This window comes from Hordeum vulgare, chromosome 5H (assembly GCF_904849725.1).
Source record: "Hordeum vulgare subsp. vulgare chromosome 5H, MorexV3_pseudomolecules_assembly, whole genome shotgun sequence".
Classification (NCBI taxonomy): domain Eukaryota; kingdom Viridiplantae; phylum Streptophyta; class Magnoliopsida; order Poales; family Poaceae; genus Hordeum; species Hordeum vulgare.
Genome location: NC_058522.1, coordinates 64,947,108 through 64,974,270, shown reverse-complemented (window position 1 = coordinate 64,974,270; position 27,163 = coordinate 64,947,108). Strand labels below are relative to the sequence as shown.

Genomic DNA, 27,163 nt, shown 5'->3' with positions numbered 1-27,163 from the left:
TATCAGCATACTCAGGGAACATAGATCGGTAGTTGTCATCATCGTTCTCTTCTTCTTCATCGTCGTCTTCCATCATAACCCCTCTTTCTCCGTGCTTGGTCCAAACATTATAGCCCGACATAAAACCGGACCGAAGCAGGTGGCTCTGAATGACTCTTGAGGAAGTGTAATCCTTCTCATTCCGACATCCAACACATGGACAAAACATATAGCCATCACCATGCTTGTTCGCATCGGCTGCATCTCGAAAAGAATGCATGCCTTCTCTGTAAGCGGCTGTGCGTCGATCACGGTACATCCATGGATGGCTCATCTGCGTTATACGACAGTATATCAAATACAATCACGATCCTAAAAATTAGTACCGCACGGTCTAAACGAGGAAATATAGTTGCTAACCTTTTAGAATAAGTAGAAATAAAGAGGAAGAGGTTTAAGCGTGGCTCGGGCATCTCATATCGTAGTTGTGTTCGGTGAACTGAAGCGGCATCGCTCTAACACACATTTCAACAAACACCTATAGTGCATCAAAAAAAATGGGGAGCTAGCACACACCCACACTCTTCCATCCAAGAAAAATGCAAGGAGAGGGGAGAGGGGGCTGTGCTATATATAGGTAGAGGACTTTAGTCCCGGTTTGAGACACAAACCGGGACTAAAGGTGGCGCACATGCGGGCTGCACACCGCGTAGCCCTTTAGTCCCGGTTTGAGACACAAACCGGGACTAAAGGCTCCTTACGGGCCGGGACCAAAGCCTCGTGGGCGGCATTGCGATTTGGGGCGACGTGGCCGGGCCTTTAGTCCCGGCCCAGAGGGAGGCCCGGACTAAAGGGTCCAGGCCAAAGGCCCGTTTTCCACTAGTGGCACACTGCCTCTGGAATGAGCTTCATCTTGCTAAATGGAAATTAGTGTGTATGAAAAAAGAATTTGGAGGTTTGGGTAACCTACAAGATATCAAAATGTGTCTCCTAGGGTCCTGGATTAAGAGATACTATGATGGAGAAGGGAATCCTTGGAAAAAGATTGTTGATTGTATGCAAAATGGCTGGGAAACCAAATCTCTTCTCCCCCAGCCCTGACCAGTCCACCTCCACTTTCTGGAAAGGCTTGAAATCCATCTTTCAAGCTCTGAAATTTGGGTATAGATGGTTGGTTGGTTCTGGTAGCAAAGTTAGATTTTGGGAGGACACTTGGTTTGGCAACTCCCCTAGCAATCCAATTCTGGCATATTTATGTTATCTGTAATGAACCTACTAAATGTATTAATGAAGTATGGGATGGCCACTAGCTAAAACATACTTTTAGAAGAAACTTTGATTGCAAGATGATGGAACAGTGGTACTAGCTAGTTGAAGTAGCTAGTAGCATTACCCTCAATGATGAGCCTAGCCTGATTCCTTGATCTGGCAACTTGAAAATAATGGTAAATATTCTACTAGTTCTTTGTACCATGTCTTTCATTTCATTGGTGTGTAGTTAGTTTTTATTCTTAATGTCTCGAAGCTAAAAGTTCCCCCAAAATTCATGTTCTCCTGTGGTTAATTTCCCATAACAAATTAATGACCAGGGATAACCTTAGGAAAAGGCACATTATCAAGCCCCTTGATTGTGTTTTTTGTGAGGAGCATGAATCCATCACACATCTTTTCTTTGATTGTGTGGTTGCAAAAACTGTGTGGACTGTTATTAGAGAATAATTTCACATGGAGATAGGAAGGGACTCTGAATCTGTATCTAGATTCTGGGTTTCCAACAACAAAAACTCTGCTTTGAACGCTCTTACTTCTGCCGCTCTCTGGGGGCTTTGGAAATTTAGGAATCCGATAATCTTTGACAATACTCTTTGGGTCTTTATTAAGCAGGTCCTGAGGCTGATCTCAAGAATGGTAAAGTCCGGGCTGTTCTGTCGAAAGAACATAGCAAAACAAGGCCGGAGGCCTTCTCGGCCCAGCCAAAGTTACTCCAACGCTCGCTGTTAATTCAATGTGGCTGAAATTGTGTGCTGGTGAGGCTACGCCAGCTCAAGGTCTCTGATGAGGGCTACTCTACGCCAAAGAAATGTGATGATGGAGATAAATTAGCGCTGCACAACCCGACAACTACTCTGGGAGCCTGTTGGTCGCCGCAAGCTCCGATGACGCCCCCGCTGAAGGCTGTGAAATCGGCGCTCCCATATCACACCGGACGAAATCACTGTTTTAACCTTAATCGAAAACTATAGTATAAAATAAACTTTACATGAAACTATTTCACGATCTGATCTTTTTTACAACGCCAGAAACCATGACGTTTCATCTTCATATAGAAACGTCCAAGTAGTTCGCATTGCTGCTCACGTAAAAACACCAAAGTAGCTCGCTGCAGACCACACGAGAAACCATGGGCCTCGGCGTTACTGTGCAGGCTGCAACCGCCAATACGCCATGTATCTTGACGTTACTTCGATTAGTGCATGCCAATACGCCATGTATCTTGACGTTACTTCGATTAGTGCATGCCATTTGCCTCTGAATAGTCCAACCCTTGCCAGCTTGCCATAGTCTAGAGGGCAATGCACTGCATGCATGCATGCTTCTCTCTGTTAACTATGCATGGCAAGGTCGACATGCACGCAAGTGAGCGAAGCATGCAAGCTAGGCAGGTAGTAGGTACTCTTCTATAGGCCGGTACCTTGACTATTCAACCATCAGCTGGCAGCATCGCTAAACAAGACATCGCTACCCAGTACCCTATGCACATATACCTGTGAGCTGGCCGCTACTGCATGCATGGGACTGATGGACGGACGTTTGCAGCCTGCCCAGTAACACTAAGGTCCATGACGTTTGCATGTGGTCTGCATCCCGAGCAAGTTCGGCGTTTGAATGTAAAGCACAAACGTTAATATAAAATGACGTTTCTACGTACAGCAGCAACGTCACGGGCTCTACGTTTTAAAAAAAATCAAATCATGAAATACTTTCAGATCGAATTTAGTTTGTGATAGAGATTGCTGAGAGGGTCAGAACAATATAAAAACCCTATCACACCGTGTTCTGTAGTTTTCTCCCCTGCCGTCCCGCCCTATCAGCTGATGTAATAAACTAGTTTGTACTGTAATTGTCTCGCTTTCTTGCGGAACTATCCCTCTGAGTGGGTTGATTGTAATAACTTGGTTGGTTTCATTGTTGAAATGGAACGGGGGAGAGGCCTCCTTGTTCTTCTAAAAAAAATATTCAATATGATGGTAGTTTTATTTTAATGAACCGGTGACATTTTTATTATTGTTGCCATGACATTTTTATCATCGTGAGGATGGCAGTTTTATTATTAAGAGGATGACAATTTCATTTTTATTAGCATGCCATTTTTTATTAACATAGTATTTTTGTATATAAATTAGACAAAAGGTAGTTTTATAAAGTAGCATGGCAATTCTCATATTTCAGAGCATGGAAATTTATAAATGTATGTTTTCAGTATTTTTTCAAATAAGGAATTGCCTATTTATTGTTCATTGTATTCCCTATCTAGAGGAAGGCAGTTCTAAAGTTTAGCATCGCAATTTTAATTTATAGATCACAAGACCTTTTTAGAGTACTCCTTGTAAATTTATATAATAGACAAATAGCAATTTAATAAAATACCATGGCATTTTTCATAACTAAGAGCATGTCATTTTCAAAATTTAGGTTTTCCCCATGCTTTTCGAATAAATCTATTTAGTTCATGGCCTCTTTTAAATAAAAAAAATATTTGACTAGGCCTTTGGGGCAAACATTGGTTCGCCTTGGCCTGTCCCCTTTTCTTTGGTACAAAAGCGAATGCTTATATACACACATTCACTTACTTCTTTGAACACACCCTCACACATCTTACCTCTATGAACACCTTTAAGATACTGAGCTAACACAAATTGACGAAGGAGACACAGACACTTTCATAGACGACGTGAGCGGCCATGCTCAGTAACACTAAACGCCATGGAAACGCAAGCTTCATGGTGTTTGCAGCCTGCGCAGTAACACTAAGGTCCATGGCGTTTTCATGTGGTCTGCAACACGAGCAAGTTCGGCATTTGAATGTGAAGCACAAACGTCAATATAGACTGACGTTTCTACGTGCAGCAGCAACGTCACGGGCTCTACGTTTTTAAAAAGGTCAGATGAAATACTTTCAGATCGAATTTAGTTTGTGACAGAGATTGCTGAGAGGGTCAGAACAGTATAAAAACCCTATCACACCCATGTTCTGTAGTTTTCTCCCCTGCCGTCCCGCCCTATCAGCTGATGTAATAAACTAGTTTGTACTGTAATTGTCTCGCTTTCTTGCGGAACTACCCCTTTGAGTGGGTTGATTGTAATAACTTGGTTGGTTTCATTGTTGAAATGGAACGGGGGAGAGGCCTCCCTGTTCTTCTAAAAATATATTTAATATGATGGTAGTTTTATTTTAATGAACCGGTGACATTTTCATTATTGTTGCCATGACATTTTTATCGTCATGAGGATGGCAGTTTTATTATTAAGAGGATGACAATTTCATTTTTATTAGCATGCCATTTTTTATTAACATAGTACTTTTGTATATAAATTAGACAAAAGGTAGTTTTATAAAGTAGCATGGCAATTCTCATATTTCAGAGCATGGAATTTTATAAATGTATGTTTTCAGTATTTTTTCAAATAAGAAATTGCCTATTTATTGTTCATTTTATTCCCTATCTAGAGGAAGGCGGTTCTAAAGTTTAGCATCGCAATTTTACTTTATAGATCACAAGACCTTTTTAGAGTACTCCTTGTAAATTTATATAATAGACAAATAGCAATTAAATAAAATACCATGGCATTTTTCATAACTAAGAGCATGTCATTTTCAAAATTTAGGTTTTCCCCATGCTTTTCGAATAAATCTATTTGGTTCATGGCCTCTTTTAAATAAAAAAACATTTGACTAGGCCTTTGGGGCAATCATTGATTCGCCTTGGCCTGTCCCCTTTTCTTTGGTACAAAAGCGAATGCTTATACACACACGTTCACTTACTCCTTTGAACACACACTCACACATCTTACCTCTATGAACACCTTTAAGAGACTGAGCTGACACAAATTGAGGAAGGAGACATAGACACTTTCATAGACGACGTGTCCTATTGAACACACATCACTAAAACGCGTGAAATAAATCTAAAAAAAATGCGAGCACAGTATAACCTAGAACTTGAACCCTTAATAACCATCTAGCCATAGATTGATTCGCGCCTTGTCATGCCCATTCAATCATAGACTGATTTGCGCCTTAGCTTGTCCCCTAGCGAACAATCAGCGATGGGGAGACGTTCACTAGGAGTTCCACCACCCTGCGAACATTATAGAAACGTTCGGTGGAGATTTCCTCCGAGCTATTTTTTTTAACATAGTACAGACGCAAGCGTTCATATACACGTGCATATACTCATTATTATGAACGTACACACGCACATCCTATCACTATGAGCATCCCCGAAAGACTGAGCTAATGTACCATCTTGAAATTTACAAAGTCACCATAGACACCTCGTCGTCGACGGGAACATCTCCTCCCACTGAATGCGCATCGCCAAAAATCCTGAAATAAATTCAGAAATAAATGCAAGCATCAAGATTTGAACTCTCGTGGGCTGGGGATATATACCACAATCCCTTGTAAGCATCCAACCCATGTTGGTTCGCAGCCGCCCCCTAGCTAATGGGTCTGTTGTTTATGCCAAAAATTTGTATGGCATAAAAAAGTTAAAGAATATTCTTACTTTTCGTACGTCAAAACTTTTGATATATTCATTTGCAATTATGGTCGTACGACGAACATAAAAAATAATAAAAAATACATCCAAATCTGACCATCTAGACTACATGTACCGAAGCAAGCAAAAGGCACGCCGTCATCATCGCCCCTCCCTCGTCAGAGCTAGGCAAAACTTGTTGTAGTAGACAATCAGAAATCTATCGTGTTAAGGCCTCATAGGACCACTGCACCAGAACAACAACCACCATAGATGAAGAGTCGCATAGATAGAAAGGATCCAATCAAAAGACACACGAACCTAGCCGAACGAAGAACAGATCTGAGTAGACCCACCAAACACAATAACCGGTCGAGTCCCACAAGATCCACCAACGACACACCTTCACACGCACTCCGACGATGCTAGACACACCACCAAAATGGGGACTAGACAGGGAAAACTTTACTACATCTACACGGAGCCATCACAATGTCGTCTTCCTAAGTATGACACAAGCCCTAACTAAACCAAAAGAAACAACTAAAAACGGAGTCCTCCCACCAGCAAGGGCCTGGATCCACCGCGTCCCCTGATACGTCCATTTTAGATCATGATTTTCTATTAATATTTATGTTATTATTATCCATTCTTCCACATTATCATACAATTCGTATGCCGCTTCTCTCTGAATTTACGAGGTACATCATAAAGAGGAAAATTGCCGTAAACTAGAATTCTGGGCCTAAAAATCAAGAGAAAGGCTGAAAAATCACTGGACTCCAAATGGCCTGAAACTTCATGGCGATTTTTTGTGGAATATATGTGAATTATTGGACCAAAAAAAATTCCAGAGGGGGGCCACCTGCTGGCCACAATCCATCAGGGCACGCCCCACCCCCGGGCACGCCCTATTATCTTGCGGGCCCCTCACAGGTCCCCAGGACTCCCTCTTCTCTTATAAGGTGTGTTCAGACCTAGAAAAAATCAAGAAGATACTTTCGTGATGAAGCACTGTCGTCTCAAGGTAGAAACCTGGGCATAGGCCCTTTTGCTCTCCGGCAGAGCGATTCTGCCAGGGAAACTTCTCTCCGAGAGGGTGAGATCGAAGCCATCGTCATCACCAACGCTTACAGCCTCATGGGAGGACCAATCCTTATCAACATCTTCACCAGCACCATCCCATCGCAAACCCTAGTTCATCTCTTATATTCAATCTTTGTCTCAAAACCTCAGATTGGTATATGTGGGTTACTAGTAGTGTTGATTACATCTCATAGTTGATGCATATTGGCTTACTTGGTGGAAGATATTATGTTCATATCCTTATTTATCATTATTACACCTCTCATCCTGAACATGTTGATGATGTGTGAGTAGTTACTTTTGTTCCCGAGGACATGAGAGAAGTCTTATTATAAGTAATCATATGAATTTGGTATTCGTTCGATATTTTGATGATATGTATGTTTGTGCTTCTCTTAGTGGTGTCGTGTGAATGTCGACTACATGACACTTCACCATGTATATACCAAATTGTAGGAGAAATTGTATATATATATATATATATGTATGGTCGTATGAGAAATTATATTATATATGGATCAACGTGTACATTATGTAGTAGTGTAAAATATGTTTGAAATAAAAAATAATTGAATGAACAACACAAAATGAAAAGGAAAAATAAACCATAAACCATAAACCCCAACAAAAAACACAAAATCCTTAGTCCTGACTGGTGTCACCAACCGGGACTAAAGGTCCTCCAGCCCCCACCACACACTCACGGCAATGTGGACGGACTTTAGTCCCCGGTTGTGGCCAACCGGGACTAAAGGGTGGGGGCCTTTAGTCCTGGTTGGTGACCCGGGACTAAAGGTTGTTCCCAACCGGGACTAAATCCCCGTTCTCCACTAGTGGTTATGGGCCTAAGAAAAGGCATGCCTGCAGCGACTTGGGACTTTGTATTTGTCTTATGCTCATAACAATTTCAGCTAGTATAGCCTCCAAGGGTCGGGTCATTATGCAATAATGAGCAGGGACTTTGCAGATCTAATTATGTAATCTTGAGCAGCAATGTGTAGCCCCAAATGACCGAGTTATTATGAGATGATGAGCCAGTTCTTCCTTGAATCCATACTTGAATAAAGAGTGACTTGTAGCCCCCAAGAGCTGGCTTATCTCTTTGAGTTAGCAGGTCTACTGATAATGTGATGATTTGAAAAACAATTTGCATTAGCTCCCAAGTGTCATGGTGCATGCTTGCAGTGACATGTGACTTTCATACTTTGATGTCATGTTGATTTGAATGAATCCTTGACCGTGGTTGTAATGTAACTCAGTACGAATATCCTGGAATAATTCCTTTGTCTTTGAAATGAAATCCCTGCTCGTGGTTGCGGTGCAACCCAACAAATATATGTTTGAGAAATCCATAAGCGTTGTAGTTTACTATAGAGCACAAATTGAAAAAATCCAAGAGTTGTTCAATTAGATGACCCAACATTATATGTGATATGGCAGATCTTTCAAAAATAGTCAATTCTTCTGAGCTCGCTTAACCCCCCCCCCCAATCATTTAACACTGGTTATGATAAACCATGATGAAGATCCAGCCATATTGGCTATCAAAGATCTATTTGCTCCTGCAGAAGTATATGCTTTGACCTAGTTTGAAGACCGACATGATATGTATGTATGAAGTATGATGCATGATGCAATGCCTGATTATGTATGTATATGATAATAGAATATAAAGTGCTAGCTTTTGAGGCATGACATAAAGACCCGCTTTCGAGGCTCGAGTCTTGCTTCAATGAAAGCGGATATGAAAACCCATAAGGATAAAAACTTTTAATAAGCCGACTCAATGCGATTTGGTGATTTAGATTGGCTGATCAGGCTCAAGTCATGCTTCAGTGAAGCGGGTATGTGAACCTATGGTTTCTCCTTTTCCATATGCCGGCTCTCACATGACGCACTCGATGTTTTAACTTTGGCAAGTTCAGGGTCCACAATGGATTGACTTGTCAAGAGTACACGGGGTCTTTTAATAGGAGTCACACAAACATACAGTCAGGTCTAACCATCGTATAGCGGTATTTTTTTGTAGACCAAGAGGGTGAGAAAGCTAAACTCAGTGAGTTGTAAGCTCCCAAGTGACCCATGATCAGGGAAAAGCTCAGCCTAAGATTACAGGAGACAATGCTACAACTGCAAAACATCTGGGGTTCAGATAAAGTCGGCTTGATTCCACTAATCACAATTGGCGCCTATGTTTCAACCATGCAGCATGGCAACCGGTCCTCTTTGGCTTTATAGCACCTATGTTTGATCAGTAGCATCATGGTGGCTCGTCCTCTTGAGCGATTTTTAAATCACCCGCCAATGAGGCAGGACACCCATGTTTGAACGGTCGCATCATGGCGGCTCGTCCTCTTGGGCGACTTTGAAATCTCCAGCCAATGAGGCAGGGCACCCATGTTTGAACGGCCGCATCATGACGTCTCATCCTCTTGAGCGACTTTAAATTACCCGCCAATGAGGCAGCAACCCCGGGACCGGGTTATCTTTCATGTAATGATCCGGGGTTCTTGTATTATTCACCCCGGTTGAATCTGCCGAGCCATGTCTTTGTAGCCCTTGAGTCTTGGGTCAACTCAAGAAGGCGGCTTGAGAGTCTCCATGCTTGAGTGTGGCATAAGCCGGCATAAGGTTGACGGTTGAACGATGGATTTTATCCAAACTAGAGACGTCATAGTGAGCTGATGATCTTTGTGACGCTCATCATATGTCTTTGGCAAATATCGTGGCCAAATTGAGTGCATATGCCTCTTTGGACCATGCATTATACTTTATGTAGTCTGGATCTCTTGGCTCCTCCAGGGCCATTTTTCTTTTTCTCCACCGCTTGCTTGGAATTGCTGGCTCAATGATGGCCGGCTCAAATTGTAGCTTCATCAGGGATGTTTCCTTCATGACAAGCTTTTCTATTTATTTTGATATGTTGAAGTAGATAGTATTGACCAATGCGCCTATCCATTGAGCAACTCGGCGCGAGTGGGAGTTTGTCCGTGTTTTGACGATGTTGTGTAAGACATTAATGTCATTTTGTTTTTTTGCTCCAATGTTGTTGGAGGAGACGAACCGTGTGGGCAGTTTGCATGCTTCAGTTGGACGACTCATATAAGCGAGCGCGACACCAGCGTGTTGATGTAGACCAGACCACAGGAACGTCGTCTTTCACACGTCTATTGGGCGGCTCGTATAGGCGAGCACTGCACCGGTATGTTGATGTGGACCTGGCCGTAGGGACGAGAGCTTGCGCGCGTTTGTTGGGTGGCTCGCATAGGCGAGCACTACACCGGTATATGCGCCCCCTATCATGTTGATGTGGAGGTCAGCCGCAGCGTTTGAACTCACGATCGGGCTCCATTAGAGCGAGGGAGCTAGCCACTGCGATCGCTTCATGATCGTCTGTGGCGTTGTAAGCCAGCGGGGACGACGAGTCGGCCGCATCATTTGTGAGCCGATGCAAATGGCGAGTTGGCCACATCATTTATGAGCCGGCTCGGACAGCGAGTTAATCGCGGTGAGTTGATGTAGACCAGGCTGTGGTGACGGCGATTCGCGCGTATCCTTCGAGCAGATATCTTTCTTCAGATTGGATAGATTGCTCGATGTCTTATAGATGCCATGAGTTGATAAACCAGTGTACATAGTAGTGTAAAACGGTATAAAAAGTCTTGGTAAAATTTAATTTACGCGGAATAAAGAATTATAATACAATAACACCTGATAGTTTTGGGTGGACGAAGCCATTGAAGAAGAGAAAAAACCAGATCACCTTTCTTTTTTATTCACGAACCGCCCCCCTACAGGGTCTCCAGCACGGGGCTCCTCGCGGGCACCTGATCCAGACGGCGGCTCTCGAGCGCGACGGAGCATGAGGTCCCGAAGATTAGGGAAAGCGGCGGCTCGACGGGGTACCCGGCGAGTAGAGGCCAACGGATGGCGCGGCGGCTCGCAGGGAGTAGGACCAGCGCGGGCGCTTCGCCATTGGCGGCAGCGGCGGCTGGTGGGTGCTATGGCGACCGGTACAGCGAGCACGACGAGGGGATGACCGGGGGAGGTAGCGCATGGAGGGGGCAGAGCAGTGCGCAGGTCGACCCATGGTTGCGAAGGCAGAAGCGAACGGCGAGGCGAGGCCATGGGTCGAGACCGGTTCGGAGCGAATATGGCTTTCTCTCTCTGGTTACGCGCGCAACGCGAATCGGTGCCGTGGCGTTGCCTTGTGGATCAGCGCGAGCCTGTCCCACTTGGACCCACCTGATTCGTTTTTCTTCGGTTATTCAAGCGCATACGAGAGAAATACTGTCTTATCGTATCTAGTGTACTGGTGTACTAGCTACGCACGCCTCGCCATAGCTCGTACCTGACCTAAATCGCCCCGTCGTCCACTACCTCGTGACCATGCTGGCCCATCCACCAACCCGGACACCATTCAAATTTGAAATCCACTCACGCAGTCGCAGCTGCATCCAGCGGAGGAACCAAGCCCTCCCCGTCCCCTCACCTGGATCATCAGATTTGTTAGAAATTCACCAATGGATCTTGGCCCCGGGTCATTCACCGATCTCTTGTTCAGGTTTCCCCTATCAGATATTCTTCTTGATATTTATTAACATTTGGACGGCTCTGAATCCTCAAATTTAAGATATTGGCAGCTTTTCTTTCCAACCTTTCCCAGCAGAAAACGCCTCAGATCTGAGCGAGCTAGAGGAAGAGGAGGCAGACGAGGAAGACGAGGTAGAGCATCCTGATTCCCAGAGCGACTCTCCTTCCTCAAGCCAAGATGACGAGAAGAATATGGCCACAGATTTAGGATCTCATTCAGATGGGGATTTTAAGAATAAGGCCATCCCCGAGTTTTTCAACGGCGCAGATGGGGATGACACCGAAGAGCATGGAACTAAAGTGCAGCCCAATCCATCTCCATGGCGTCAAAGGTACTGTCACATTTTTGTACTGATCTTGTTGCTTCAGAAATTCAAGTAGGTGCATTGACACTTCTTCAGGTTGCAGTTTTTTGTTTTGGCGAATTTAGTTCATAGCGGGAGTAGAATGTTTATTTTCACCATCAGAGTGTTATAGCAGAACCTGTTGTTTTGACCACAATCAGTGGCATGTTATTTGTGTGAACTTGTTGCTTCAGAAAACTCGTTGATGCTTAGACATTTTTTCAGTTTGCTTATTAAAAAAAACACTTATTCAGGTTGCAGTTTTTTTTCTGACCAAATTATGCATAGCGGGTGCAGAATGTTGATCTTCGCGCATCAGAGTCCCATAGCAGACCCTGTTGATTTGACCACAATCAGTGGCATGTTTTTTATGTGAACTTGTTGCTTCAGAAAAAGCGTTGGTGCTAAGACATTTATTCAGTTTGGTTATTCAAAGAAAAACACCTCTTCAGTTTGCAGTATTTTTCTCCCGAAATTACGCATTCCGGGAGCAGAATGTTGATTGTTGCCAACGGTTGATACAATGAGCATTCTATTTGATACACCGAGCATTATATTTCATTGCTTGTGTATAAAGCCATATTCGCCCGTGGGCGCAGATTTATGTGTCCTTGCGTGTAGTTTGAAAAAACCGTCTGGCAAAGTGTATAATAGATAACGAGCTGTTTAAGAGATGTTGTGGGTTTCAATAATCCCAGTAATGTATTATACAATGATTGAGATTTACGTGTACTCAAGCAAACTTATTTCAATAGGTGTAGTAGCAAAATTTATCCAAATAAATTATATTATGCTACATTGATTGATAGCTTATTCGAATATCAAACTTTTAGCCACTCAAATAATCTCAGTGTATTTTTTATTTGAGTTGAACGCATTGCTGCACACAGAATTTAAAGAAAAAAATTCTGAAGTCCTTATGTTTTTATACATTGAAAGCAAAATTTTCGGAATCTTAGTCAATTGGATGTGAAAATTCTGTCATGCATTTACTAATGTTTATGCCACTCAAATTATGTGTGGAATTTATCTAACTGGTTACGCGGGATCTTTGTTTAATTCCATGTGACTTGTTGTTAACATATCCATCATATGTAGGGTCCGACTTGGCAAGATACCTGATCGCCGTGCTACATCGTCGGGCAGGGTCAGTGTTTTGGAGAATTCAGTGAAGAAATACGCAGATAAGAAATCAAAGTTCGTCGTCAAGCCAGAGATCAGCCAGGAATTTGATTCCTTGGCCGAAGCTTACCACTTTTACAACCTATACTCTTGGGAGATTGGCTTTGGCATCAAGTATGGACAATGCAGAAGGAATGTTGAAAAATGCAAGACTGTCCAGGACATAGTTTGTGGATGCGCGGTGAGTTATATCATCAAGTTCTGTCACCTGTTCGTTTTGCATAAATACGTAGTGCCCTGATTTTTTTATTTCTCATCTGAAAAGTCATATAATACGTCTAACTAGCTCTTGTCACCACCTGTCCAACAGGGAAAACCACGCAGGGTGAATTCCCACTCAGTATGCTGCCAATGCCCTGCATTTATAAGGTTGCATCGCACACCGGACCATGGTTGGTTCATCCATGATGTGAAGTATGAGCATAATCACGACATGGCACAAACTTGCGGAGAGAAGTTGCATTGGGCATCTCACAGGCAAATTGATGCCCATGCCAAAGATATTGTCATGCACCTTAGGAACAACAACATATCGTTAAGCAAGACTTTCGGGGTGATTGCTCGAGAGTAACACAAACTATAAGTTGTGTTTTTCGGTCTAATGAAACACATACATAATGCCACAAGTGTTCTATCTAGACATCTCGATCTTGAGGACGACAACCTACCACACGATGTATTTACAAGATGCAAGGTCTATGAGCAGAAGACAATTAACAGAATTATTGATGCGGATATGAGCACAGGAAAAAATTCAGAAATTGTGATATACGGACTGCTGCTGGTATGAGCATATAACGATAGTTGACACTAACTTATTTTTGGTTAATTATTATGCGTTCAATTATGTTGTTCTAACGTGGCGGTTTTTGTGTTGATGTTCAGCCGAGGCCAGCGCACACAGTATGTTACAGAGGAACATGTATTCGAGGTCGTTAATACGGAATTTCACAAATCACGGAGAAGGGTCAAGCAAAACCAAGAGAGGACCGATGGTCGAGGAGGTACTATTAACATCCCAATATGCATTTAAAAATGTGATTTTAATCCAGAAGGAGGCATGGTGTATAACATATGTTTGCATATTTGGGTGAAATATCAGATTGCATCCATACTTGTGGAAAAAGTGGGGCAATACTCATCTAGATGCAGAGAAGTTTTGCAAATGGCGTATAAGAAAGGTGAAAAGATAAACAAACGCCACGCTCATGGGTGGGAAGGGGTATTAAGTGAGACAGAAACCTTTATCGAAGAAGAGACCTCAAAGATCATTGCAGATATAGAAGAAATATCAAGTACTGTAAGGCAGAACAACAAAAGGCCTAGGGAAGATAAATATAAAGGTAAGGAATTCATGCTGTGAATTTAAAGATTTACATATACCGAAAGATTTGTTTGTGACTAATACCTTTATATCAATCAAGGAGGTGATGTCTCCACTGAAGAGTCCGGAGAAGAGTCGCCATTGTCACCAGGTTCAGCCATGTGTAACCCAAATACCAATAAGTTACACTAACGAAGATCCTGGACCTGTTAGCCATAGGGCAAATGAAAATCAACAGGGTTGTTCAACAAAAAGAGCAAGGGTCAAAGATGCAACTGCAGAGGCTGACCCAGCAATAAAAAATCTAGATGAACTAATTGCTGCAGTGGAGCAACATAACGAAGTCAACGATGATACATAAGTGCATGACCAAATGCCAATTCAGGCTCAATCAGCAGATGGTAGGAAGTGGATTTATGGACCTCATTCGTCGCTGAACACAGAGATCCCCTCATTTGACCTTGGCGTAGACAAAGATGAAGCAGTCCAGGTATCAAGCAGGGAAATGACAGCCTTGGATACAAGACAGCAAGATAAACACACTGAGCAGTACACAAAACAGGGCGGTCCAAGCAAATTTAAGATAGATTTCACAGGCTTCAGGAGCATAGACCTGATGGATGATTTCAGCAAAGCGGTCTTGCCACATGGTAAAGATACATTGTGTCGTTTGATATTTCAATTGTTGTATATTCCCTCTGTACATATGTGTATTTAGTTGGAAAGAACTAGTATAGTTCCTCCAACTAACAATAATCATCTACGTACGAAGTACTAAACACGGTCTCGTCAGTGTTTGCAGGTGCGAGTTCCGTGCCATCAGCTAACACAACACCGGGGTCAACAGATGGAAGAGATGGCCTGCAAGGTGATAGAACAATCTAATTAAACATAACACGAGTTACGTACCACCCATATCTTTGGAAGATGATAACAATTTGCATAATGTGCATTGCAGGGTCAGGACTTGAGATAGTATGCACTCCTGCACACGAGGTTGTTCAACCGAACAAGGCGGCAGGAACAACACATGTCAGCCTGAACAGGGAGATAGCCGCCCAAGAGCTAGACATACGTGAGGAGATGGAGCAGGCAACAATCAATCTAAACGTTACACAAACACAAGATGGGCTTAGTACACAACCACAGAGAAAAAGGACCGTTAAGCCAGGGAGGGCTGCACGATCCCCTTTCGTCCTAGGGTATGATCCTCCTGTAAGAGCACCAGCTAATGTTAAAAAGGTCTTTAGGATGTTTATGAAAGAGCCTGCAGATGCAAGGAAATAGTATGTAACCCTTTTACATACATCACAAAAAGGTTTTGGTTGCTTGGCATTGATTCTTCTTAAGCTAACATGTGGATTTTACATTTGCAGCAATTGGGTTATCAGCACGCAGCCAAAATACCTGGAGCTCACGGCTGATCGTATCAGGATGAACCTGTCCGAAGGAGGTGTAATAGAGAATGATTTGATGACAGTAGCAGTTAGAAGATACCAGCAAAAGGACTTTATCTTTGCATTGGATAAAGATGAAGGTTGCTGGCGACATTGGCTAGAGCCAGACTTTATGGTGAGTACAACTATTGATGACAAAATATATTGAATCATTTTATGCCAGATAAACGAGCTCTGCTTATTGGCTGTTGTATTTAACAGAACCATGTGAGTAGAGGAGACGTGATCGTGAGGTACGTCCGGGATATGTTAATCGGGGAACATATTAATTATGACGTGCACAGATGCACAGAGGTATTTAGTAGACAACGCTTTTTTAAGTACCGCTCTTATCTATAGTATGAAAAATGTTATATGAATACAATCTTACTACTGATTAATTGTCTAGTTCATACTGCGTGTGAAGTTCAACTTCACATGGTCGACATACATATGGGATTTTCCAAAAAAGAGGATAATTGTCCTTGACCCAACCATTAACAATGGGGACGAGTCTGACAAATTAATCCAGAACAGGCACCATAAGGTTGCAGATAACCTTCATGTTGCATTGCAAAGCTGCATTCAGCAATTCTTTCAAGGTTGGGCTCCAGACATGGCAAGATGGAATACAGTTTTCCCGAAAGGGCTCAATGTTGGCCTATGCAACGGGTAATTTCAACAGCTGTAAACATGGCATGAGTACGTAGATATGTGTGTTTACAGTATATATATTAATGTTTTCAGGCCAGACAGTGGGGTATATGCGCTACACTACGGACGCAACTGGATGGGAAGTAAATTCAAGAGGGTCTTAAACCCGGTTCGTAAGCAGCTGACTTGTAACGTTTTCAATTAACCGCTAATGCAAAACAACGAATATGTGATAACGCATGACGTTTCATGTCTTACGAGCAAAATGATGGAGTTCTCCATTCCAGGATGAACATACTGGTAGATGTACTTGGACTGGAGGGGAACATTGGACACATGCCTGAGAGATACAGGAAATTCCTCGTTAGGAAAAATCAGTAAGCACGATGGACGATGCTTTTTAAAAAATCGTGTGGTATTTTGGTCAAGCATCAAAGACGCAGTTTGAACTATTGGATGTATGGTACAAGTTAATCTGCAATGTTTAAGCATCCGGACAGACAATCATACTTTAAATTTGGGGAATGTAATATTTCGTTATTTCAAGCTTGAACAATCTGGTTTGGCAATACTATCTATTTGTTATGGCAATCTGTTTTTGCATCAAATACCTTAAGAGTGCAAGCTTAGAAAGAACACACCAAAGAAGATGCATGGTGAAATAGTTTTTCCTGCATAACTTTATATAGCTAAGTATATGGATGAGCTGGCAGCACATCATTATCCCCCCCGCGACGAAATGGAGTAGATCCCTGTTATGAAGCAATGTGTTCATGAGCCTAAATAGCAAATTAGGACCTCTTGCAACTCAAAAACCACACATTGCCATTTTTGGTATAATGAAAACATATTCATACTTTTTTGAGATTTTGCATAGTATGCATCATAAATGATTCTCATGAGTACAAAAAAATGCAATAAGCTGATAACAACCTAACCTAGGCAAAGTGAGACCTTTGGCAGAAAAAGGGAAGGACCACTCTTTTATTGCTTCTGCTTGTGTTAAACAACATTTATAGGCATAATGAGCCATTTAACCATTTGTAAGTTGTAGCAACACTCTTGACAGTAAGATCACTTTACTAAAACAACAGGAAGGAATACTCAGACAGCTCCTTAAAATAACAGATAACAACAGGTGATAACCATTTGCGAATTCCGTATACAGTAGCATTACACGGAACTTTCAAACTAAACAACTGAAGACCATCAAGTAAAACAAAATATAATGCAGCTTTATGTTGCAAGTTATCCATAAGTTCAGGGCAGGGAGAGCCATGTCTGATATATGATTCGATATATAAATCGAGGTCAAAATCTTTATAGATATGATTTCGTAATAAAAAAATCATTAATAACGAACAAGATACAGAATAAGAACGCACTGCATGTCACCTGGATCTGGCAGGGTCACTGACGGATACGAAATTTATTATGAAGATGCATCAAGTACGTATATTTTATTCTTTGGTCGTACATCAACCATAGCATTGTGTTAGGGATACAGAAAGAGAAACAGATTTCAAAAGCAGTTCACAGAAACTGCAAGCGTTATTATGTGAAAAGAAAGATTATTAATACCAAACGGACGTTTTAATATGAGAAAAGGATAAAATCACTAACACCAACCATAGTATTTGGTTGGGGATCGATTGAATGAAACGGAAGGGGAAAGTTTATATGGATAACGATTTAGGGATTTCAGATTTAGAACTATAATGACAAAGATACCTGTTACTCTGACCTCGGATCTGACCGGGAGTCTTGCTCATCATAGATATGCCGCCTAACCGGCGGCGACGCCTCTGTATCAACGGGATAGCTTCATAGAAATGGAGATTGGGAAGGAGCACAAGCAAGGTCGAGCCTGCGTCGTGAGATTCCTATTTTGTGGCGTCCTGAGATTCGTATTTCGTAGACATGGAGGTTGGGAAGAAGCACAAGAGTCGGTCCCGGTGAAGGAGAAGAGCTGGGGAAGGGATGGATAACGGGGGAGAGGAGAGCGGTGGGTGGGTGCCTTTTCAGACGCGCGTCGGAACTTTGTGGATGCCTTACACCGCACTTTACCTTTCAACTCTCCAGAAAAAAGCTGTTAGGTAGTGCTGGTGGAATAACACACCGACTAATTATCTTCGGATGTTTAATCAGACTAAAAAACAAACAAAGCAGGCTGCTGCTATTTGCTTCGTCTCAAGGTAAAATAACTCACTCACGCGATGCATGGCAAGTACAGGCACATGATTCATGTACTAGATGTACTTGTGGGCTAGCAGTACTAGTTGTACTTGTTGGCAGAGGATTCCTTAGACAGCTAGAATACATCCTTTTATACGTGCATCAGAATATCACACTCCCGCGAGAATACGTCCCATGACAGGTAAAGAAGTGGGACCGGTTGATGTGACAACGTGCGGATGGACGACATGGATAGGAGTTGCGCGCGAATCCGGTTAGGATAAATCCGCGTCCGGTTCGGAGGAGGTGGAAAGAGGAGCGGCTGGGCTGGCGTTTAGTCTGACATGGTGGATACGAGGAGCTCCATGTGAGAATCAAACCAGGGACCAGCCGGGACAACACCCATGCCGCTAACCAATGCATCAGGACGCCTCTGTTCGTGCTCGGGCTATTGAATTGAGTGGATTGTGGTCGCGCGCGGCGGCTGCACGCACGAACGCGCCAGGCTTTTCTTTAGGGGCGCGGTGACTTAGCGTGTGAGGTGGGCGCGGTAAGCCGGCAAGCGTGGTGGAGAGTGGAACAGCACGCGGCGGAGCGGCGGCCGAGCCGGCCGAGGCATGGTGAGGAGGCGCCGTACGCAAGCAGCCAGGAGGCGAGACGAGGCGGTAGCTGTGGGAAAGCGACGAGGCGCCTCAGGGCAAGGCGAGCTATGGCCGAGGCGGCGGGCGAGGCGAGGGCAGTCCGGCCCGAAGCTGTCGAGTGCAGGCGCGAGGCGAGGCCACGGTGGCTTGGATGCAGCGAATGAAGACGAGGTGAAGTGGCGGCGGCTCGGACGCGAGGCGGCTGAGGGCGGTTTTGACGCGGCGAAGCAAGGTGAGGTGAGCAGGTGCGGGATGCTGGGCACGGCACAGCATAGGCGGGTCGCGGACGGCGTGTGTGAAGCAAGGCGGAGCGTGGTGGAAGCAGGTGCGGCGAGCCGGCAAGGTGGCGGGAGGAGCATGTGCTGCGAATGCGTGGTGTTGAGCCGGCGCACACGTAGTGGGGGTGAGGCCGGCCGAGGATATCTCTCGCGCGGTACACCTTGTCTGATTGTCTCTCCTTCAAGTTATCAGGTTGGACAGAAGAGTCCATGTGGTCAACGATATGTCGTGGCCGGACTTCTCGCCGTAGCCATCCGAGGAGCAGCGTAGCAGGGCGAGAAATGATGAGGCTTGGGCGCGGTGGCTTGAGGCCGAGCCGGCCGACCGGGGCGGAGAAACTAGAGGGGCTAAGAGGAACCAGCCTGGTGCAGGCGAGTGGCGGCAGGAGTGGCTCGGTGCAACGACACGCGGGAGCAGGCGCCGCGGCGGCTCAAGATGCAGTGGAGGTTGGCGACGCGGTGGCTCGAGGCGCGAAGGCAGGTGTGGCAGGGAAAAACGACGCGACGGGGCGGCCAGGGGGGAGCGTCGGTTGGTCAACTTGTGGGAAGGAGCGGTGAGGGCAGAGCATAAGCCGAGCAAGTGGAGGCCGACGCCACGGCAGCTCCACGCGAAGCGGACACTAGTAGAAAAAGTCTTTCGACCGATGGCCGAAAGACCATTAGTCCCGGTTCAAATCATGTCCTGGTTCGGTTCATCTCACTAGTCCCGGTTCGAGGTAAAATTCAGGACTAAAGATTGAGCGACTCCCATGTGGCGTGCCGCGGAGCATTAGTTCCGGTTTGTCGCACGAACCGGTACTAAAGGGTAGGCTATTAGTCTCGGTTTTAGACAAAAACCGGGACTAAAGTTCTGCCTATATATACCGTCGCCCCTGCCCACACTCTCCTCTATTTTTGGGCGTTGATGTGTGACCATGCATGCCATGCTCTTGCCACTCTAGTTCATGCACACGAGGTGTTCGATGAAATACCCGAGCCAACATATATGAGAGAAGAAGAATGCGGACTGTTATTGTGAGAGTCGCTTCTCCTTCTTCTCCTTGTGCTAGATATTTGTTATGGACTACGGGAAAAAGGAGTAGCGACCATCATCGACGGTCGAAAAATCAGGTGAGGGAGTGTCCACCATATATGAGAGAAGAAGAATGCCGACTGTTATTGTGGGAGTCACTTCTCCTTCTTCTCCTTGTGCTAGATATTTGTTATGCACTAGGGGAAGAAGGAGTAGCGACCATCATCGACGGTCGAAAAATCAGGTGAGGAAGTGTCCACCATATATGAGAGAAGAAGAATGCTGACTGTTGTTGTGGGGGTCGCTTTTCCTTCTTCTCCTTGTGCTAGATATTTGTTATGCATTAGGGGAAGAAGGAATAGCAACCATCATCGACGGTCGAAAAATCAGGTGAGGGAGTGTCCACCATATATGAGAGAAGAAGAATGTCGACTGTTGTTGTGGGGTTCGCTTCTCCTTCTTCTCCTTGTGCTAGATATTTGTTATGCACTAGGGAAAGAAGGAGTAGCGACCATCATCGACGGTCGAAAAATGAGGTGGGTGAAATGATGATACCATGCCAACTTTCAATATTTTCAGAGTTCATTTGTAGTGCTTTTCAATTCCAGGGTCAACTAGCTCAAAAAATAAGTAAATGCACGAAAAATACCAAATGAAGTCAGAAATTGTTGAAAATTTATGATGTGCCTTTGAATGGTGCATTTTGAACACACAAAAAGTATGGAGTTCAAATAAGTTCAAAAAAAGAAATTCCTTTGTAACACATGAGTTCTCGTTCGAAACCCTCATACATTGGAGAGAGATTGTCTGTTTTGTACACTAAGTGCATCCAGTTTTTGTCGTAACCCTGTCAACTTTTTAGCACATGCTATGTGGGTGAAATGATGATACCATGTCAACTTTCAACATTTTCAGAGTTCATTTGTAGTGCCTTTTTCAATTTCAGGGTCAACTAGCTCAAAAAAAATGTAAATGCATAAAAAATACCAAATGAAGTCAGAAATTGTTGAAAATTTGTGATGTGCCTTTGAATGGTGCATTTTCAACACACAAAAGTATGGAGTTCAAATAAGTTCAAAAAAATGAAATCCCTTTGTAACAGATGAGTTCTCGTTCAAAACCCTGATACTTGGAGAGAGTGTCACGCCCAAGATGCGACCCTATCCTCAATTTGGCACGGGGGCCTCGTCAGGGATAGAAGCGCATCTCGTCGTGTCGCAAGAATGGATATCGTTACAAGTACATGTACTGAAAAGAAGAGATATATAATAGAATTGGCTTACACTCTCCACAAGCTACATCAGAGTCACATCCGTACATTACATAATCATCATGAAGAAGAGCAGGGTCCGACTACGGACGAAAACAAACGAGAAAAGAAGAACGACGTCCATCCTTGCTATCCCAGGCTGCCGGTCTGGAACATGTCCTAGATCGAAGAAGAAGAAGAAGAAGAAGAAGAAGAAGAAGAAGAAGCAACTCCAAACGAACAATCAACGCGCTCGCGTCAAGTAACCTTTACCTGTACCTGCAACTGGTGTTGTAGTAATCTGTGAGCCAAAGGGGACTCAACAATCTCATTTCCAAAGGTATCAAGACTAGCAAAGCTTATAGATGAGGCAAGTTTAAGTGGTGAGGTTGCAGCAATGGCTAAGCATATATTTGGTGGCTAAACTTATGAGTACAAGAAATAAGAGGGGGAAGATCTACTGCGGACGTGAACTACGGTGGATCAAATGAATGATCCTGAACACCTACCTACGTCAGACATAATCCCACCGTGTCCTCGATCGGAGAAGGAACTCACGAAGAGACAGTCACGGTTATGCACACAGTTGGCAAGTGTTAATTAAGTTAACTTCAAGTTATCTAGAACCAGTGTTAAACAAAGTTTCCACGTTGCCACATAACCGCGGGCACGACTTTCCAAAAAGATTTAACCCTGCACGGGTGCTCCAACTAGTCCATCACAAATTACCACAAGCCGCATAGAAATCCTCAATCACGAAGCTCGCGATCTCGTCGGATTCCCTAGTGGAAAACCTCAACTCTTAGATTACCCAAAGCACCACCGGAATCCCGATGCACAAGATATCTCGTCAAAGGTAAAACTAATCCAGCAAGGCCGCCCGACGTGTCGACGATCCGATAGGAGCCGCGTATCTCGTTCTCAGGACACGACAGATGGAACTAGCTACGGGTGCCAAACCTCGAGTTTCCCCGTGGTGGCCCCGTAGGCAGACCGTTTGGGACCAACACCATCAGCACTGGCCCCTCGTGTTTATGTAAAATTACTCCTCGGGTTCATGACGCCCTATGCATCTCAATATTAACAAAATTATTATGTTGGGAAAATAGTACCAATGTTGGGCCTTGCCAGATCAGCTTTAATCTAAAACGAATTATCAAGGGGGTCCCCATAACAACCCCGACCGTGTTAGGAGCGCTCGTTTATGGAACATAACACCGGTAGCCGAAACTAAGGGGGCAAAGGTGGAACAAAGCACCAGGATAGAAAGGCCGAGCCTTCCACCTTTTACCAAGTATATAGGTGCATTAAATTAAATATCATTTAAATATGGTGATATAACAAGGAACCCATGTTATCACATGGAAGCAACTACACCTGCCACTAGCAACGCTAACAACATGGACAAGCAAGCAGTAACATAGCCAATCAGTGGTTTGGTAGGTCGAACAGGTTGAAGGTTATCATGGCATTGTAGAGAGGCTGATATTTAACATGTGGTAGGCAACGATACATAAACGATAGAAGCAGTAAAACTAGCATGGCAATGATAGTAATGGTATCTGGGGAAATGGTCATCTTGTCTGAGATCCCGCTTGGAAGAAGAACAACTCCGTAAAGTAGACGAACCAACGTAGTCGAACAGGTCCTCACATTCCGACCGTTTGCGGAACTCTATGGAGACAGAGGAAACCGGAAACAAACATCAACACAGATATCCACCACGGCAAATGTATGACATGATGCACACCCTAATATGATGCATGATTAGTTCAAAGATGCAAGGCAAGACATGGAATGACAATTCACCTCACACAAACACTACACATTAAGTGTAGCTCGATATGCAAGGAGTTGCATATCGACGAAACTCCACATTTAATTGTTTAGTTCACTCCCATTTAGGAACACGGCAATATTAAAATGTTGTTAACATGGCAAGGGGTGAAGCACAAATTAATCTACCTAGCTAGGCATTTTAAATGAGTCCGAAAACGACATATAGCATCTCCGAAATGACCCCACGCGTTAAATTCTAATTCTGTCCAGATTTGTCCTAATCACATTTTAGGTTTGTTAAACGGAAAAACAAAGTGGTTCACGTGATTCTACTCGTCGTTCTGCTCCATTTACATATATGGCACAACTCCAACGGAGCTACGGACAAATAGGTACGACCTAAACCGTTTTCAACACATTGACACGCAAACCGAGGTAAACAACACACCGAACAGTTCTAATTATGCATGAGAGGCTGGAAATTATTAACCTACACGAAATTCTAGTCAAGCTACAAATTTGAATCACTCCGAACCGATGCACGGTTTAGAAACTACGCTCGTTTGAAAAACAAAGCTTTTCCTGAAATTAGCAAAGTCCCTAGAAATTGGAAAATCACACGATGTTAAAGAAAAAAACACAATGGACCGAATTGCACTATTGTGCAGTGGCCCAGGGCTGAATTCGGCCCAAGACAGCTGTGTGCAAGAGAAAATAGGTACGACCTAAACCGTTTTCAACACATCGACATGCAAACCAAGGTAAACAGCACACTGAACAATTCTAATTATGCATGAGAGGCTGGAAATTATTAACCTACGCGAAATTCTAGTCAAGCTACAAATGTGAATCACTCGAACCGATGCACGCTTTAGAAACTACGCTCGTTTGAAAAACAAAGCTTTTCCTGAAATTAGCAAAGTCCCTAGAAATTGGAAAATCACACGATGTTAAAGAAAAAAAACACAATGGACCGAATTGCACTATTGTGCAGTGGCCCAGGGCTGAATTCGGCCCAAGACAGCTGTGTGCAAGAGAAAATAGGTACGACCTAAACCGTTTTCAACACATCGACACGCAAACCGAGGTAAAGAGCACACTAAACAGTTCTAATTATGCATGAGAGGCTGGAAATTATTAACCTACGCGAAATTCTAGTCAAGCTACAAATTTGAATCACTCCGAACCGATGCACGGTTTAGAAACTACGCTCGTTTGAAAAACAAAGCTTTTCCTGAAATTAGCAAAGTCCCTAGAAACTGGAAAATCACACGATGTTAAAGAAAAAAAACACAATGGACCGAATTGCACTATTGTGCAGTGGCCCAGGGCTGAATTCGGCCCAAGACAGTTGTGTGCAAGAGAAAATAGGTACGACCTAAACCGTTTTCAACACATCGACATGCAAACCGAGGTAAACAGCACACTGAACAATTCTAATTATGCATGAGAGGCTGGAAATTATTAACCTACGCGAAATTCTAGTCAAGCTACAAATTTGAATCACTCCGAACCGATGCACGGTTTAGAAACTAATCTCGTTTGAAAAACAAAGCTTTTCCTGAAATTAGCAAAGTCCCTAGAAATTGGAAAATCACAGGATGTTAAATAAAAAACACAATGGACCGAATTGCACTATTGTGCAGTGGCCCAGGGCTGAATTCGGCCCAAGACAGCTGTGTGCAAGAGAAAATAGGTATGACCTAAACCGTTTTCAACACATCGACACGCAAACCAAGGTAAACAACACACTGAACAGTTCTAGTTATGCATGATAGGCTGGAAATTATTAACCTATGCGAAATTCTAGTCAAGCTACAAATTTGAATCACTCCGAATCGATGCACGGTTTAGAAACTACGCTTGTTTGAAAAACAAAGCTTTTCCTGAAATTAGCAAAGTCCCTAGAAATTGGAAAATCACACGATGTTAAATAAAAAAAACACAATGGACCGAATTGCACTATTGTGCAGTGGCCGAGGGCTGAATTCGGCCCAAGACAGTTGTGTGCAAGAGAGAAAAACCACAGTCAGCAAAAAGAATAAGGCACCCATGGGATTTGATCCCACAACCTCGTGGATGCAACCATGGTAGGCTAACCAATGGGGCTTGCAACCAAATCTGTTCAAACTGCAGGCTAGAACTAATTGAACTGAGAGTAGCCAGCATTGGTTTGCAAAACAACAGCCAAAAGGGCAAAATAAATAGGGGCCGCTGGAATTTGAACCCCAGATCAATAGGATGAAACAGGCTGGAGCTAGCCAGTGGGCTAGATGTGTCCTTCGTACTACTTAATGCATTCGCCTGGTTATATCTATACTCAAAGCTCGTGAAAGACAAGGAAAAAACGCTGAAAAAATATATTGGAGCCACTGGGATTCAATCCCTAGTCTACTGGGTGGAGGTGCAACGATGTGACCAGCGGAGAAAACGAGGTGGGTGGCGGCTTGATCAGGAGGAGATCCCGAGGGAGACGTGGCTGGCGGCGGAGGAGGGACAATCCTCCTAAAATTTAGGGTTTGGCGTATTTTAGACTATGGTCTAAATATATATAGCTAGAGGGTTAGGTTTAGGGACATATGGACCCTTCAATTAAATCAGACGATCGAAAATAGCTGGGTTAGGGAGTCCAATGGACAAACCGATGACGTTTTGCGGTAAAACAGGGTTGATCCGGACCCAACGGTCACGGGCACCCGGTTTGGGTTTCGGGAGGTTTTCGGACTGGGCTGCGTGTAGGGTCGGTGCACTGTGCAGAGGGGCTAGGCAGGGATGAGAGGGAAAACGGCAACCCGACAACGTATTTTATAAACACCGTAAAACGTTCCACGATAAGCCGAAGACGGTGCCGCTACGGTCGACCGTTCGAGTATCAGACGGACTCGGATCGCGACGAAATTTGACAGGCGGCCTAGCTATATTAAAATAAGACCGCACATCAAATTCCAACCCAATCAGAGAAAGTTTTACACACACTTTTGGAAACACGATATAAACGTTGCCGCGGGAGCGTGCGTGTGTGATCGGGCTCAGAACGGACAACAACGAGAACCGGCAACTAACAACGGATGCAAGTTTGAAAACTGGCGGCAATGGGATGCCGATGCAATGCATATGATGCGCACGATGTGATGATGATGCAACACAAAAAAATAGACACACGACGAAAACGGAATAGAAGGGGAATCTTCTGGAACGTCGGCATCGAGCTGTCACAGAGAGATTGTCCGTTTTGTACACGAAGTGCATCCAGTTTTTGTCGTAACCCTCTCAACTTTTTAGCACATGCTATGTGGGTTAAATGATGATACCATGCCAAGTTTCAACATTTTGAGAGTTCATTTGTAGTGCTTTTCAATTTCAGGGTCAACTAGCTCAAAAAGAATGCACGAAAAATAGCAAAGGAAGTCAGAAATTGTTGAAAATTTGTGATGTGCCTTTGAATAGTGCATTTTCAACACATAAAAAGTATGGAGTTCAAATAAGTTCAAAAAATGAAATCCCTTTGTAACAGATGAGTTCTGGTTCGAAACCCTGATACTTGGAGAGAGATTGTCCGTTTTGTACACGAAGTGCACCTAGTTTTTGTCGTAACCCTCTCAACTTTCCCTTCTTCTCCTTGTGCTAGATATTTGTTATGCACTAGGGCAAGAAGGAGTAGCGACCATC

General features: G+C 43.8%; 1 protein-coding gene across 5 annotated transcripts; it reads left to right on the top strand.

The window, feature by feature from the left end:
* The first annotated feature begins 11,122 nt into the window (after positions 1–11,122).
* LOC123399339 lies at positions 11,123–16,567 on the top strand. Of its 5 annotated transcripts, none has more exons than XM_045093758.1 (13): positions 11,123–11,391; positions 11,497–11,752; positions 12,863–13,127; positions 13,257–13,730; positions 13,832–13,950; positions 14,049–14,289; positions 14,371–14,920; positions 15,064–15,138; positions 15,229–15,556; positions 15,647–15,842; positions 15,929–16,021; positions 16,116–16,378; positions 16,454–16,567. In XM_045093758.1, the coding sequence occupies exons 7-13, from the start codon at positions 14,644–14,646 to the stop codon at positions 16,563–16,565; spliced, it is 1,344 nt and encodes a 447-aa protein (XP_044949693.1). In that variant the 5' UTR covers positions 11,123–11,391; positions 11,497–11,752; positions 12,863–13,127; positions 13,257–13,730; positions 13,832–13,950; positions 14,049–14,289; positions 14,371–14,643; the 3' UTR covers positions 16,566–16,567. The 5 variants fall into 5 exon arrangements, with proteins under 5 accessions (XP_044949693.1, XP_044949692.1, XP_044949694.1 ...); XM_045093757.1 differs by having other exon boundaries at positions 11,494–11,752; XM_045093759.1 differs by having other exon boundaries at positions 11,471–11,752; positions 15,073–15,138.
* The last annotated feature ends 10,596 nt before the right edge of the window (positions 16,568–27,163 follow it).